General features: G+C 44.7%; 1 protein-coding gene across 1 annotated transcript in view; it reads right to left on the reverse strand.

Annotated features, from left to right (window-relative positions):
• LOC143926238 (ovochymase-2-like) overlaps positions 1-14,445 on the reverse strand; it is a 192,323-nt gene extending 177,878 nt beyond the window's left edge. Inside the window, exons 1-3 of the mRNA XM_077450229.1 lie at positions 14,427-14,445; positions 14,176-14,273; positions 9,809-9,900 (exon numbers count right to left, since the gene is read on the reverse strand). Of these exons, the coding sequence (XP_077306355.1) occupies positions 9,809-9,900; positions 14,176-14,273; positions 14,427-14,445 (209 nt within the window). The remainder of the gene's footprint in view (positions 1-9,808; positions 9,901-14,175; positions 14,274-14,426) is intronic.
• Positions 14,446-14,752: the final 307 nt, after the last annotated feature.

Consider the following 14,752-nt stretch of genomic DNA (forward strand, 5'->3'; position numbering starts at 1 on the left):
TTTGAATTGTTCAGTCTCCTGTATGTGGAGCTCACTTGGACTTTCCAGCATGACAATGTGACAGTGATCCAAAAAAAGGCCAAGTCGACCCTTCAGTGACTGCAGTACAAAAAGTGAAGGTTCTGAAATGGCCATCGTAATCTCTTGACCTCCGCATTATTAAGCCACTTTAGAGAGATCTGAAACAAGTATTTCATGTTTGACAATCAAAGGATTTACAGAACGTGGAGGCTTTTTGCCAACCAGAACTGGTAGTTTTACCACGTGAGTAATAAAGGGACTTATTCACTATTTCAAAAGATTGCAAGCCATCATTGATGCTAAAGGAAGCAATACATAGTATTAAGAACCAAGGGTATGCAAGTTTTTGAATAGGATCATTTTATTATTCCCTTGATTGTGCTGTTCTGTGATGCCCAATTGTTTAAAATGAATCACATTAGAAATAAAATAAATGTTTTTGGTGTGGTCACACACATTTTCTTTAAAAAAAAATGGTCCACCTACAAATTCTTAATGTGCTTAAATATCCAACAAAGTACATAAAAACAGGATTTTAAAACAGCTTAACTGTAAAATCCTTTTCTTTGATGTACATCAGGGGACACAAAGCCATAGTAGTTACTATGTGGGTTTATATGGCCACGATAGGTGATGGACACTGGCACGCCCCTAAGGCAAGACGTGTACTGCCGTATATAACCCCTTCCACAACTGGGAATCCTCAGTTTTGTAGCCAAGCAATACAAGTGTATACCAAGAAGGGAGGGACCTCTGTGTCCCCTGAAGTATATCAAAGAAAAGGATTTTACAGGTAAGCTGTTTTAAAAATCCTGTTTTCTTTTCATACATCAGGGGACACAGAGCCATAGTAGTTACTATGTGGAATGTCCCATAGCAATGGCAACTGAAGGGGGGAGACACAACAAAAAACAGGAGGCCAGAAGACTCATACTGCAGCCTGCAGTACACTGCGCCTGAAGGCAATATCCTCATGACCTTTAACATCGATTTGGCTAAAATCTGGTAAATGTATGAACTGAAGACCAAGTTGTGGCCTTACAAATCTGAGCCATAGAGGCCTGATGATGCACCACCCAAGAGGCACTAATCGCCCTGGTTGAGTGTTCTTTAACATGAAAAGGAGGAATTTTCTTCTTTAAACCATAAGCCTGAATAATGACTTGACAAATCCACGTGGAAATAGTGGATTTTGATGCTGCCTGTCCTCTTTTTGGACCATCTGGCAGTACGAATAAAACATCTGTTTTACAAACCTGAGTGGTCACTTTTAAATACCCTCTGACCGCTCTCACTACATCAAGGGAATGTAGTGCCTTCTTTTCCCTAGATCGGGGCTCTGGGGAGAAAGAAGGAAGAACAATATATTGGTTTAAGTGATAACTTGTCACCACCTTTGGTAGGAATTCAGGATGAGGACGTAACACCACTTTATCTTTATGTATGATCAAATATGGCTCCTTACAAGACAGAGCCGCTAGTTCTGATACTCTTCTAGCAGATAAAATGGCAACCAGAAAGACTATCTTTCTAGTCAAAGGAACCAAGGGAATTTCACATAAAGGTTCAAAAGGCTGTTTCTGCAAAGCCGATAAGACCAAGTTTAAATCCCAAGGATTTACAGGTGCCTTGATAGGGGAACTGATCCATGTTACCCCCTGAACAAAGCTGCACACTAAAGAGTGATAAGCCAGAGGCTGTTGAAAAAATATTGATAAGGCCAAGATCTTGCCCTTGATAGTACTCAAAGCCAGCTTCATTTCTAATCCCATTTGCAGGAAATCAAGGATCCTACCTATGACATATTTCCTGGGGTGCCAACCCCTGGATCCACACCAGGAAACATATGTCTTCCAGACTCTAAAGTAAACGATTCTGGAAGCCGGCTTCCTGGCATTAATCAAGGTAGACACTACCGAAGGAGACAACCCACGATCCTTTAGAATGTGGGTCTTAATAGCCAAACCGTTAAATTTAGCGTGTATAAGGTAGGATGGAATACTGGACCTTGTGTGAGAAGGTCTGGCCATATTGGCAGAGTCCAAGGGACCCCTAGTGCCATCTTTATGATCTCGGCAAACCAAGATCTTCTGGGCCACGCTGGGGACACCTGAATCACCTCTTTTTGTTCCTGCTTGATCCTGCGAAGAAGATGCAGAAGTAGCAGAACTGGAGGAAAAGCATAGATCAGAGAAAACTGATCCCATGGGAAGACATATGCATCTGCAAGCTAGTGGATCCCTTGATCTCGACACAAAGTTGTTGACCTTGTTGTTGAATCTGGACATGAACAGGTCCACGTCCAGAGTACCCCACCTCTGACATATTGCTAGGAAGATGTTGGGGTGAAGAGACCAGTCCCCCGGAAATAATTGTTGGCGACTCAAGCAGTCCGCCAGCCAATTTTCTATTCCCAGAATGAATATTACCGATAGGCAAGGTACTTGTATTCTGCCCAAGTCAGAACATGATTCACTTCTTTTTGGGCTGCACGACTCCTCGTGCCCCCCTGGTGATTGATATAAGCCACAGTCGTGGCATTGTTGGACTGATTCCTAACAGGACAATCCCTCAGTCTGACTGTCCAGGGCTTTAGAGCCAGATGAACTGCCCGAACCCCCAAAATGTTGATAGGCAAGGTCCTTTCCAACTTGAACCATCTCCCATGGACAGAATCCTCTTCCAGCACTGCTCCCCAGCCTAGAAGGCTGGTATCCATTGTTACAACTTTCCAGGAGACTGGTAGAAATGATTTCCCCTGCTGGAGGTTGCTGGATACCAACCACCAATTTAGGCTCGGATGCACGTCGGGAACCAGGCGTATTGGAAAATCTAAGGCCTGAACCTTTTTGTTCCAGGCCAACAGGATTGTGTTTTGCAGCAATCTTGAATGAAACTGCATGTAAGGAACGGTCTCGAAGTAGGCCACCATTTTTCCCAACAATCTCATGCACAACCGAATGGAAGGCTTTCTTTGCTTTGAATGAGTTGAATTAGCTCTATAATGGAACTGATTCTTGTCTGGGGTAGAAATACATTTTTCTGTATGGTATCTATGACCAGACCCAAGTACTGTAATCTCCTTGATGGTTTTAAGGAGGATTTTTCTAGGTTGAGAATGCAGCCTAGAGATTCCAGGTAGTTTACAGTTGTGACCAGACTGTGGTTTAGACCTGAAACTGAATGATCTATTCAAAGTAGATTGTCTAAGTAGGCTAGGACTGTTATGCCTTGACCCTTAATCTAGCTAGAGGAGGTGCCAGAATTTTTGAGAACACCCGTGGTGCTGTAGCTAAACCGAATGGCAGGGCCACAAACTGAAAATTATGATTTTCTATTTCGAAGTGCAGAAATTTCTGGTGAGCGGGAAATGTTGGCACGTGGAGATATGCATCTTTGATATCGATAGACGATATCGATAGACGCCAAAAACTCCCCTCCTTGGAGGATGGCAACAACCGACCGGATTGACTCCATGTGAAAGGATCGATTCAGATCTTTGAGATCTAGAATAGATCTAAAATAGGTGTTACTTCTCCGTTTGGTTTTGGAACCGTAAAAAGGTTTGAATAAAAACCTGTGCCCTGTTCCTCTAAGGGAACCTCTGATATGACTGACTGGGATAATAGATGATCCAGCGCTAGAAGGAGAGCCTTCCTTTTCTCTGGGTTCTTGGACCTTAGAAACCAAGGAGATGGAAAATCTCAAAACTCTAGTTTGTAACCTAGAGAAACAACAGAAGCCACCCATCTGTCTTGACATAGTTCCTGCCAGATCTTTGAGAATTGCAGGAGCCTTCCCCCCCCACCCGAGCGAGCGGGGGTGCCCCTTCATAAGGAGGCTTCAGCATTCTGTTTTCTGCCCCAAGATCTCTTCTGACCTTGGTGCTGCCCTTGGGGTTTTCCCCTTGAACTTGACGGTAGAGGCTGATGCCCCTGGCACAGGAGAGGAAGCACGCTTAAAAGAAGAAATGTTTGAATTAATTCTTTACTGGTAAAAGAGAGCTTTTGCCATTAGAGATCTTTTGTAGGTATTTATCCAAATCATCTCCAAATAGCCGATCACCATGAAAAGGGAAACTGGCTAAGAGATTTTTACACAGTGCTTCGGCTGACTAACTTTTCAGGCATAGAACTCTGCGAGAATGCACTAGTCCAAGCATAAGCCATGAAATTTGAATGACAGAATCTCTCATAGCATCTACAGTGAAACACAGTGCGTCTGATAAACCAGCGCATTGTTGGGCCTGTTCATCAGGCAGAACTTTAAGCATCTCCTCAAACTGTTCCTTAATGGACTGGGATACGCCACTTGCGGCAAGAACCGGCTGTGCTACTGAACTTCTAAAGACATATGGCTTTTAGAAAGAAGCTCCAACTTTTTATCTGTTGGATCCTTTAACATTAGTGCATTATCCACAGGACATGTGAGATTCTTATTCACTGAGGCAATCGCAGCATCAATCGCTGGAACCCCCCATTTCTTATAGCAGTCCTCTTCCATAGGATAAAGTGTGGAGATTCTCTTAGGAGGTTAATATTGTTTATCCGTATGTTCCCATTCAGCATACATAAGCTTCCTTAGCCATGCATGAATAGGAAAGGCATCCCCAGATGGAGGAGGTTTTACTGATCCCAAATTAGAGGTGGGATCATCAAGAGCCTGCGCTGCAGGCAGCAAAAAGTTTGAACGAACCAACTTAGTAAGAGAGTGCACAAGCAACCTGTCTTGTGATGTAACTCCTTATATATTAGGATCCTCAGAAGAGGATAAACCAGCATCTTCCAAATCTTTGGGAAGATCTACCTGATCCCCAGGCTCCTGAACCTCCAAAAGAGGGTCTTGAGCACTAGATGGGGATCTGCTACGTTTGACCTCACTATGGAGGGATAAAATAGCATCAATCTTCTTCTCCAAACCAGCAATGGTAGAAGACAAAACCTCTCGTGTGAGATACTCAGGGGCTGAAGTGTCTTGCGTGACTGCAACTACAGATTCCCCTGACGGCTCAATCTGACCGGCCGCATCACTCTCAGAGGAGGATGACATTGGAAATGGTTTTAGTTTGTTGTGTAAACACTGACCCTTTAGAACCGTTAGAGGAGTTCTTAGTCCCTTTGCCACTCATAGCTTTAAAGCACAAAGCAGAGGCACTACCAGCAAAAGAATGTACACTGCTAGGCTATAGTACAGCGCAATAGTTGCTATTAATCCTAGCCTGTAACAGTACAATGTGTCCAAGGGAAATGCCTGTGTCACCAAACCTGATCCAGCCAACTTCTCTGCTCTGTCCCTCCACCACCAGGCAGTAGCTATACACACTGTGCTTAAATCACTTCCTGCACGTGTGGCCGGCGTCTGACGCCATAAGCGAAATATGGCCCCCCATTTCCTTTCAAAGGAAAGTGCTTTCCCGCGTGAGCGGCATCTGCAGACATGGCGGGGATGGTAAATCCTCCGCTGAGCGGCTGCAATCTCTCCCTTTTAAAAAAAAAAAGGAAACTGCTTTGGTATCCTATCCCCCGAAGAGGAAAAAAAACAATATTGGGGGCTTTTGGCTTCACAGCTGGTTTCCTACTGCATGTGTGTAAAGGGTGCTTTCTCAGATTTCACAGCAAGGTTATTAAGCCCCTAGAGGGTTCCATTTTGGGGAATAGAATCCAAGCACACTGGTAAGTATCCAATTTGAAAAGAGAACCTAAAAATGTAACTCTTTGGATATTTAGCATGGACACCTTGAAACCAAACATTTGGAATGCTGAAACTGATTTAAAAAAATGTATTTTTAATTCATGACTCTTTATGCTTTTGTATAAACTTGAGCATTAAGAGAAGTCTGGGAGATATATAAGGAGAACAACACAATTATTTTATAAAATTTTACTTATTAACTTATTAATTTGAGTGTTTTGGGACTAACATGATTTTGTACTTGTAGTGTATGATTTTAGAATGCTAACTATTTATAGATCATTTGAAGTGTTAACATATATGGGTAATTAAGAAAGGGTATATATGTAGCTACAATAATAGTTCTACACCCTACGAGCTCCAGAAGAAGTCAATGTCATGTAATTACACTGGTTGATGATTCTGCTGGTAATGTGTATTGAAGTGTATGTACTTTCTCACAGCATAAGAATATGTAAGTGGTTTTAGATCTGTTATTAAGGTGGGTTTAATAAATGGTTTATACTACACTATGGGTGGCATGTCTTTACTTTACCTTGAGCGGAACTAAAATTACCTCCACTTCAGTACAGTAACGTCCAGGAGCTGTCTCCATGTCAAGGACATTCTCTACCTGGGTTCTTCTGTGTTTTACATCCTCAGCCACCCTGATTGGATGGCTCCAGATGATGTACCACATATGCATGCACATTGGAATTCATTCATGCCAACCCCCAGCAGATGCCGGGATTGTACACTGTGCTATACATGCGCAGCTCAGTGAACACATTAGAAGATTGCGAGTAGAAACCTATCAATTTGTTTTAAACTTTAGTTCTTCGAGGAAAGTAATGTGAATGTTTTTGATTGTACCTACCAAGGATCTAACTGGTTGGTTTTAGTAGCATGTTTATTCATATTGGAGAATTTATGTTTTAATATAAGGCTCTTCTGACCTTCCTTTTGATTGAGGGTAATCAAATCAGGTGAATTTTCTAACCATGAAATTAAAAGAAGTATGGGATTTGTTTTTTGATTAGGTTTTTTTCATACCTACCTAGCTCATTGGAGCTCTGGGTTTCGGAGGGAGTGGGAGCAGTTGGCTCAGGCTCTCAGTGGTGGTCGCAATCTTTTCCGAGCCTGGACCAGCTCTGTGACATCAGTCAAAAGCAGGCTGAAAAGGGGTCATAGGAGTGAAGAAAGAATTGCACTCCTGTGAACCCCAGGAGAAGTACAGCCAAACAAGCTTTTTGGGGAGGTTCTCAGCAGAAGTCTGATCACTGGAAGAGAGCACACTAAGTTCTTAGCACAGCTGAAGAACTGACCATACTGTTTTCTCATGGCTAGTGTAGTCAGTTTTTAATAGGAAAGCAGAGGGGCTGGCAGAAACATCAGAGATTACACACAAAGGAAGCAATACAAAGAGAACAAGATTGTTTTTCATATTACAGCAGGCACATATCATAAATACAAAATGTTGGGTTTACATACTCTTTACAAACCTTCAGCAACTAACACTTTTGGGTGTCTGGAATACCTTCATCCCTACTGTGAGTTAGGCCGCGTACACACGGGCGGACTGTTGGCTCAACTTTGTCCGCTGAACAGTGTTTCAGCGGACAGTCCGCTCGTGTGTGAGGCTTCAACGGACAGTTTCAGCGGACAGTTTGACGAACAAAGTTTTTCGGAAATTCCGAAAAACTGTCCGCTGAAACTCGGTTTGAGCGAACAGTCCGCCCGTGTGTAGGCTACTTTCGAAATGAGCAAACTGTTCCCGCTCGGAGGGAAGTCCGCTCATTTCGAGCGCGTGTGCAGGTAGGCGGGGCCCGCGACGGAGACGTCGCGGGCTCCGCCGCCTGGAATGGACTTAAAGGGGAACCCCAACGCCGAAAAAAATCGGGGTGGGGGTCCCCCCAAAGTCCACAACAGACCCTTGTCCGAGCACGCTACCCGGCCGGCCAGGAAAGGGGGGCGAGCGAGCGCGCCCCCCCTCCTGAACCGTACCAGGCCGCGTGCCCTCAACATGGGGGGTGCCTTGGGGAAGGGGGGGCCGCGTGGCCCCCCCACCCCAAAGCACCTTGTCCCCATGTTGATGAGGACAAGGGCCTCTTCCCGACAACCCTGGCCGTTGGTTGTCGGGGTCTGCGGGCGGGGGGCTTATCGGAATCCGGGAGCCCCCTTTAATAAGGGGGCCCCCGGATACCGGCCCCCCACCCTATGTGAATGAGTATGGGGTACAATGTACCCCTACCCATTCACCTGTAAAATAAAAGTACCCAAAAAAAAACACAACACACGAGATAAAATATTTTATTGCACAGCTCCGGGGGTCTTCCGTCTTCGGGGGTCTTCTCGCCGGACTCCTCCGCTATCTTCTTGTAGCTCTTTTGCTAGCGGAGGAGTCCGGCTTTCTTCCTCCCCGCCGCCGGCCTCTTCTCCCGACTTCGGGGGTCTTGTCCCCCTCTTCGGTTCTTCTGCCGGGCCACCGCGCCTTCTTATAGCTCTTTTGCAGGCGGTGGCCCGGTCTTCTGTCGCCACTGTCGCCACCGCCTTCCGTTCTTGTTCTTCTTCTTGTTCTTCTTGTTCTTCTCCAGGAGATGTTGACACGTCGCTCTCTCCGGCCGGAATGCCAGAGCCGCGCTGAGCGGCCACTTATATAGTGACAATGGGGCGGTGTCACATGGTATATGTCACATGGGTTGGTCAAGAACGGAAGGCGGCGGCGACAGCGGCGACAGAAGACCGGGCCACCGCCTGCAAAAGAGCTATAAGAAGGCGCGGTGGCCCGGCAGAAGAACGGAAGGCGGCGACAGAAGAATGGAAGGCGGCGACAGAAGACCGGGCCACCGCCTGCAAAAGAGCTATAAGAAGGCGCGATGGCCCGGCAGAAGAACCGAAGAGGGGGACAAGACCCCCGAAGACGGAAGACCCCCGGAGCTGTGCAATAAAATATTTTATCTCGTGTGTTTTGGGGTACTTTTATTTTACAGGTGAATGGGTAGGGGTACATTGTACCCCATACTCATTCACATAGGGTGGGGGGCCGGTATCCGGGGGCCCCCTTATTAAAGGGGGCTCCCGGATTCCGATAAGCCCCCCGCCCGCAGACCCTGACAACCAACGGCCAGGGTTGTCGGGAAGAGGCCCTTGTCCTCATCAACATGGGGACAAGGTGCTTTGGGGTGGGGGGGCCGCGCGGCCCCCCCTTCCCCAAGGCACCCCCCATGTTGAGGGCACGCGGCCTGGTACGGCTCAGGAGGGGGGCGCGCTCGCTCGCCCCCCTTTCCTGGCCGGCCGGGTAGCGTGCTCGGACAAGGGTCTGTTGTGGACTTTGGGGGGACCCCCACGCCGATTTTTTTCGGCGTTGGGGTTCCCCTTTAAGTCCATTCCAGGCGGCGGAGCCCGCGACGTCTCCGTCGCGGGCCCCGCCTACCTTGACACGCGCTCAAAATGAGCGGACTGTTGCCTCGTGTGTGGGCGAGTCCGCTCATTTCAAAAGTTGCGCGGACTTAGTACGACGAACAAAGTTTGCCGTATTTGTCCGCTCAAAAAGTGCCGTGTGTGGGCGTGTTCGTTCATTCAAAAGTTTGAGCGGACTGTTTGACGAACTTAGTTTCGGCAGACAGTCCCCGCGTGTGTACGCCGCCTAATGGTTCCAGCAGCTGGCTTCTACATCACTACAGTGCCGCTGCAATTTCCTACCTCTCTACAAGTCTTGGGCTCACATGAAATTCAGGTGAGCATGGGAAACATGGGGGGGGGGGGGGTGTGGATTCAGGAGGGGGGCATCCCCTTCACTGCCATGCAGAAGTGAACAATTTAGAGCATTGAGTGATTGACCGAACTCTCATTGCTTTCTAGTCTGAGAATGTTTTTAGATGTCCTGGGAAATCTTAGGCGGTGATTGGACAATTGAGCAAACACTCACTGCTCTCCAACTTGAGAATATTTTTGGATGGCGGGGGCCCATCTGAATTTTGAAGAGGCCCAGGACATCTAAGCATAAGAGGGGGTCAAAAGGGTGTTGCTACCTTCATTGCCACATAGAAGAAATTGGGCAGTACTAAGTACACATGAAACAATCTTATTTAAGTACAAAGAAGATATATAGTCTTACTTGTCAGTTATGCAGTGAGCAGCTGTAACAACATGCTTGTCGCTAACAATGGTTCCTCCACAAACATGTTGTGATTTTCGTCTTATAGATACCTGGGCAGGATTAATTACAATTAAAAATATATATAATTCATAGACACCAGTACTTTTTATATGGTTACATAGGTTCAAAATAGACATGTCAATGCCACTCAAAGTAAAAATCAAAACACAGAAAAAATGATTGTGCGACTTTAACATCCTCTTCCTCCAGCTGAGTCCTCAGATTCGGAAGGAAAAAAGAGCATTATTACCTACCATTGTAAAACTTTACAGGTGCAATGACTGTTTGTTCCAGTGCATTTTTAAAATGGCAATGGGCTTAAAGGGTCCTGCAGGTCCTGTCAGTGGCAGCTGGGGTCCAGCACTAAGTCCAGGAACTAAAACAATCAGTTCCAGCTCTTTTGATCTTAATACACCATGCTCCATAGGACACACAATGTTTACATTGGGAGTGTTTACATTGTGATAACACAGCACTTCCTATTAGTATGAAGGTTTGCACAGAGCTGTTATGATCTGTCCACACTTTCTCTGCAGCAGTAGATCAATACTATAATCACCTAGTGCTGGGTGATTGCAAGCAGAAAAAGATAACTATCATAGAAGAAATGTGTTGCTGCAGGGGGTAGGGGTGGGACAGGTCTTCACCAACCAGATCTTACCTAAAATAAAAATATTCCCGCCACAAAAATAATTCCTGAGGTTTCCGCAAATATTTTGGATAAACTGGATGATATGTGCATCAGATGCTTATGCAAGTGTATTTAACACCATTTGAATTTTTAACTATTATGAACCTGTGAAAAAGTCATCATTGTGCCAGTTTGTGCCCTCACCAACACGACTCAATCAATCAGTAAAAACACCCCCTAGTATTTCTGGCCACAGCCATCTTTAGTAGGGGCAGATGACTCCTGTAGCATTTACTTCCTGGAATCCATCTGCCCTTAGCACAGGCACCCAGGCAGGGGAGTGTACTTAGCTGAGAAATCCCCTCCCCACCTGAAGACTCCTGGTATCTATGACATAATTTGCCTATGCCAGGAAACCAGGAAGTAACTTAAGAAATGTAATTGAAAAAAGGTTTATAACAAGTAAATTTACTAAAGTTAAAGCGGAGTTCCACACAGAAATGGAACTTCCGCTTTTCCGGTCTCCCCCCCCCCCCCCCCCCCTCTGATGTCACATTTGCCACCTTTCAGGGGGGAGGAGGGAGCAAATACCTATCTAATACAGGTATTTTGCTCCCACTTCTGGACAGAGATACCCACGCCACCAACGGGAATCTACACTACTTCCTGTCCCCCCCCTGCTGCATTCTGGGAGACACACGGGTCCCAGAAAACAGCAAGGACCAGTGGAATAGCGCAGCGTGAGTCGCGCATGAGCAATAGGGAATCAGGAAGTGAAGCTGCAAGGTTTCACTTCCTGATTCCCTTACCGAGGATGGCGGCAGCAGCACCCGACAGCCGAGGGACAGATCAACTTTGGGTGCCGACATCACATCCTAGACAGGTAAGTGTCCATATTTTAAAAGTCAGCAGCTGCAGTATTTGTAGCTGCTGACTAAAAAGAAAATGCCAGAACTCTGCTTTAACAGCATAAGGATTAAAATAGTCAGTCTTGATTGAGAGAGTGAAGTTTCACTTTAATGTTATGCGGACAATTTACCCAAACCAATTTTTGGCCCTGCATGCATTCCAAGCATTAAAAGGGGAATAAACCTCTCTGAAAGTATAATGCATATGTTCACTTCAAGTTTTTATGTATTGTAGCGGAATGATAAAGCTCAACTATAATTTTAATCAGCAGACTTTGTTAAATATATTTTGAGTAAATATATGGGGGTGATCAAATTGCATAAACATAGTGTTGGTAAAAAAAACAAAAAAACAAACAAATAAAAATATATATGTATCCAAAGTTTGCTACCAATTCCAACCTCTTCACAACCGTGCTATAGCCAAAAGACAGCTACAGTGCGGTTGCACATTTTCCGGGAGGGCGCCTATGGATGTCCTCCAATGATCGCTGTGGCACACATTGACAGGGATCTGTGATCAGCTGTGTCCTTAGGACACAGCTGATCACAGATTGGGGTAAAGAGCCAAACACAGGGGCTCTTTACCACGTAATCAGCTGTGTCCAATCATAGCTGATCCCGGCGTAAACAGGATTTGCCTGTTATAAGCATTCCTCTCCTCACGCTGTCAGCAACCTGATAATCAGTGCAGTCCCAACAGTGCCCACCCCTGCTACCAATCAGTACCCACCAGTGGTGCCAATTAGCGCTGTCAGCCAGTGCCCATCAATGCTGCCTGTCAGTTCTGCCTATCAGTGCCCATCAGTTGCGCTTATCAGCGCTGCCCATCATTGCCGCCTATCAGTGCAGCCTCATCAGTGTCTCCTCATCAGTGCCCATCAGTGCAGCCTGTCAGCATATATCAGTGAAGGAGAAAAATTACTTATTTACACCTGGCCATACACCTATAGATTATCTGCAGATTTGCTATGGTTAGATGGAAAAGGTGCAACAGATTTCTCCATGTTCGCTAAACGGTGTGGATAGAGGAATCTCCAAATTTTTTTCATTTGTTTAGCAAAATTAAAAAACCCCGTGGTGATTTAATACCGCCAAAAGAAATCTTTGTCTCAAAAAAAAATGCTAAAAATTTTCTTTGGGTACAGTGCTTTGTGACCGTCCAATTGTCATTCAAAGTGTGACAGAGCTGAACACTGAAAATTGGCCTGAGCAGGAAGGGGGTGAACGTCCCAGTAGGCAAGTGCTTAAAGCCTACCTATGTGTCCTAAAAAATGACAAAACAATGTATAATGCGCTAGAGCAGACTAGAAATCCTAAGACGGTAAAGTATGAGGAACCAAGACATTGTTGGAACCATAAAACACTCTGCGACTAAAGGGGATTTAGGGATGAAAAAACCCAGGACTTGTGTGGTTAAAATAAACCTGTGCTTAAAGAACATGAAGGCTGCCATTGCTGAACCCTCCTAAAATGTGTAGTTGTTCTGCTATCATGGTGTCCTGTTCTTTCAGACGCACTGCCTTGGAACACATATGCAAGAGTAGATAGATTTGTTACTTTAGTCCTAAAAATGCTTCAGATTTATCTAAACATGCTTTAGATTTTTGCCAAGAAGCATTTTAAATAGAAGTGTATCCAGGAATAAAGTTACTGATATACAGTTATTTGATAATATGTTACAAAGTTATTTAGTTTTTGGACTGTGCCTTTTAAGAAGAGGAACTTTTCCTGACCATCTCTGACTTTTATGTTGAGGTGTTCTAGGTATGGAAGCCAGGAAAGGAATAAAACTTTCTTTGTAGGCAAGCAGTCTTTCCACGGGGTAGAGCATGTTCACTTTCAAAATGAATATTTATCTTAGTGAATTAAATCAAAAATGATAATTCACTTTTTAAGACCAACCATAGGGTTAGTTTACATTTGCTTTAAAACATGGCTTCAGACATGCTTTGTTAAAGCTCCCTGAATGCCAGTTAAAGCTCCTATCACTAAATAAAATGGTTAGCTTACAGTCCTTTTACACCTTACTTTTGCATGGTGCTTCAATGAGGCTTTGATGGGGCTTGGATGAGGCTTCGGTGGAGTTTTGATAGGCCTTTGGTGAGGCTTGGATGAGACTTTGTGTGGCTTGGATGAGGCTTCATGTGGCTTCAAGCAAGCTTTCCCATAGACTTCTATGGAGGCTTTGAAGACGCTTTGAAGCCCCACCAAAGCGAAATGGGGTATCATTTTTGAAGTGAAGCTGAAGCAAAGCAAAAGCAAGGTGTTAACAGGACTATAAGCTAACCATTTTATTTATTGACAGGAGCTTCAACTAGCGTTAAGAGAGCTTTAACAAAGCCTGTCCGAAGCCTTGTTTTGAAACAAGTGTAAACTAGCTGTTAATGTGTGTTGAAGCCGAAGCAAGTGTAAATGAGTCCTTAATTTAAAACTTTACCAAACCTACTCCAAAACTTTATAGTTTCTGACAAACTCAATCACACTGGCCCCTGTTATCTCTTGGGCACTCCAGTGCCAAAATCTTCCAGCTTGAACTTTCTCGTCCCAGCTGCCATAGCTATTATAAAGCCATTGTTGTCACTCTTTCCATAGTAGATTTTCCACAATGTACTGTATAACTTAAGAATCCAGCTGCAAAAGAGTGACATTTTCATTGTGGCAGATATAGCTCATCACTGGTTTCTGCAAAAATCAACTTCCTGGTGCCAACCCAAGACTAAAATATTACTGTTAAGTGAAGTTAGCCTTTAAGAATACATTTACAGCATAGAACATGAACTCACGATCCAGGGGTAAGCATTTTCCTTTGCTGTCGACCCACCGACAATTCTTGAGAGAAGGCTGTAGTCATTTACGGAAGGTCGCTCTCCACACCTGGCAGCTAAATTGACATTTGATGGAGGTTTAGAGAGTATCTTTGAAAAAAAAAGCCAACCCATCTCCTGCCTTTGATGCCCATTAAAAATTAAACCACTTAGAACATGGGTGCTCATACTATGGCTCTCGAGCTGTTGAACTACAAGTCTCACCATACCTCTGCCTTTAGTAGTCATGCTTGTAACTGTCAGTGGTTTACAATGCCTCATGGGACTTGTAGTTCTGCAACAGCTGGAGGGCCACAGGTTGAGAACCCATAACTTAGAAGGAGTTTTAGATATTTCTGTAAAGTACTGCACTGCCTCCGTAGGGCAGACCTATACTTAAATTCTAAAATGTGTCTGTCTTACAGAAATTCATTAGCATAGTGTTACGTGACAAAGCAAATCAGTAAAAATGTACCTTTAGCATATAATTCTTGATTAAAAACATTTTGGCACACATGACAGAACCCACACAACAACCTACACAATCTCTGCTCAT

This window comes from Lithobates pipiens, unplaced genomic scaffold, assembly GCF_037356315.1.
Source record: "Lithobates pipiens isolate NorthernLeopardFrog02 unplaced genomic scaffold, aLitPip1_a1.2 Scaffold_10, whole genome shotgun sequence".
Lineage (NCBI taxonomy): Eukaryota > Metazoa > Chordata > Amphibia > Anura > Ranidae > Lithobates > Lithobates pipiens.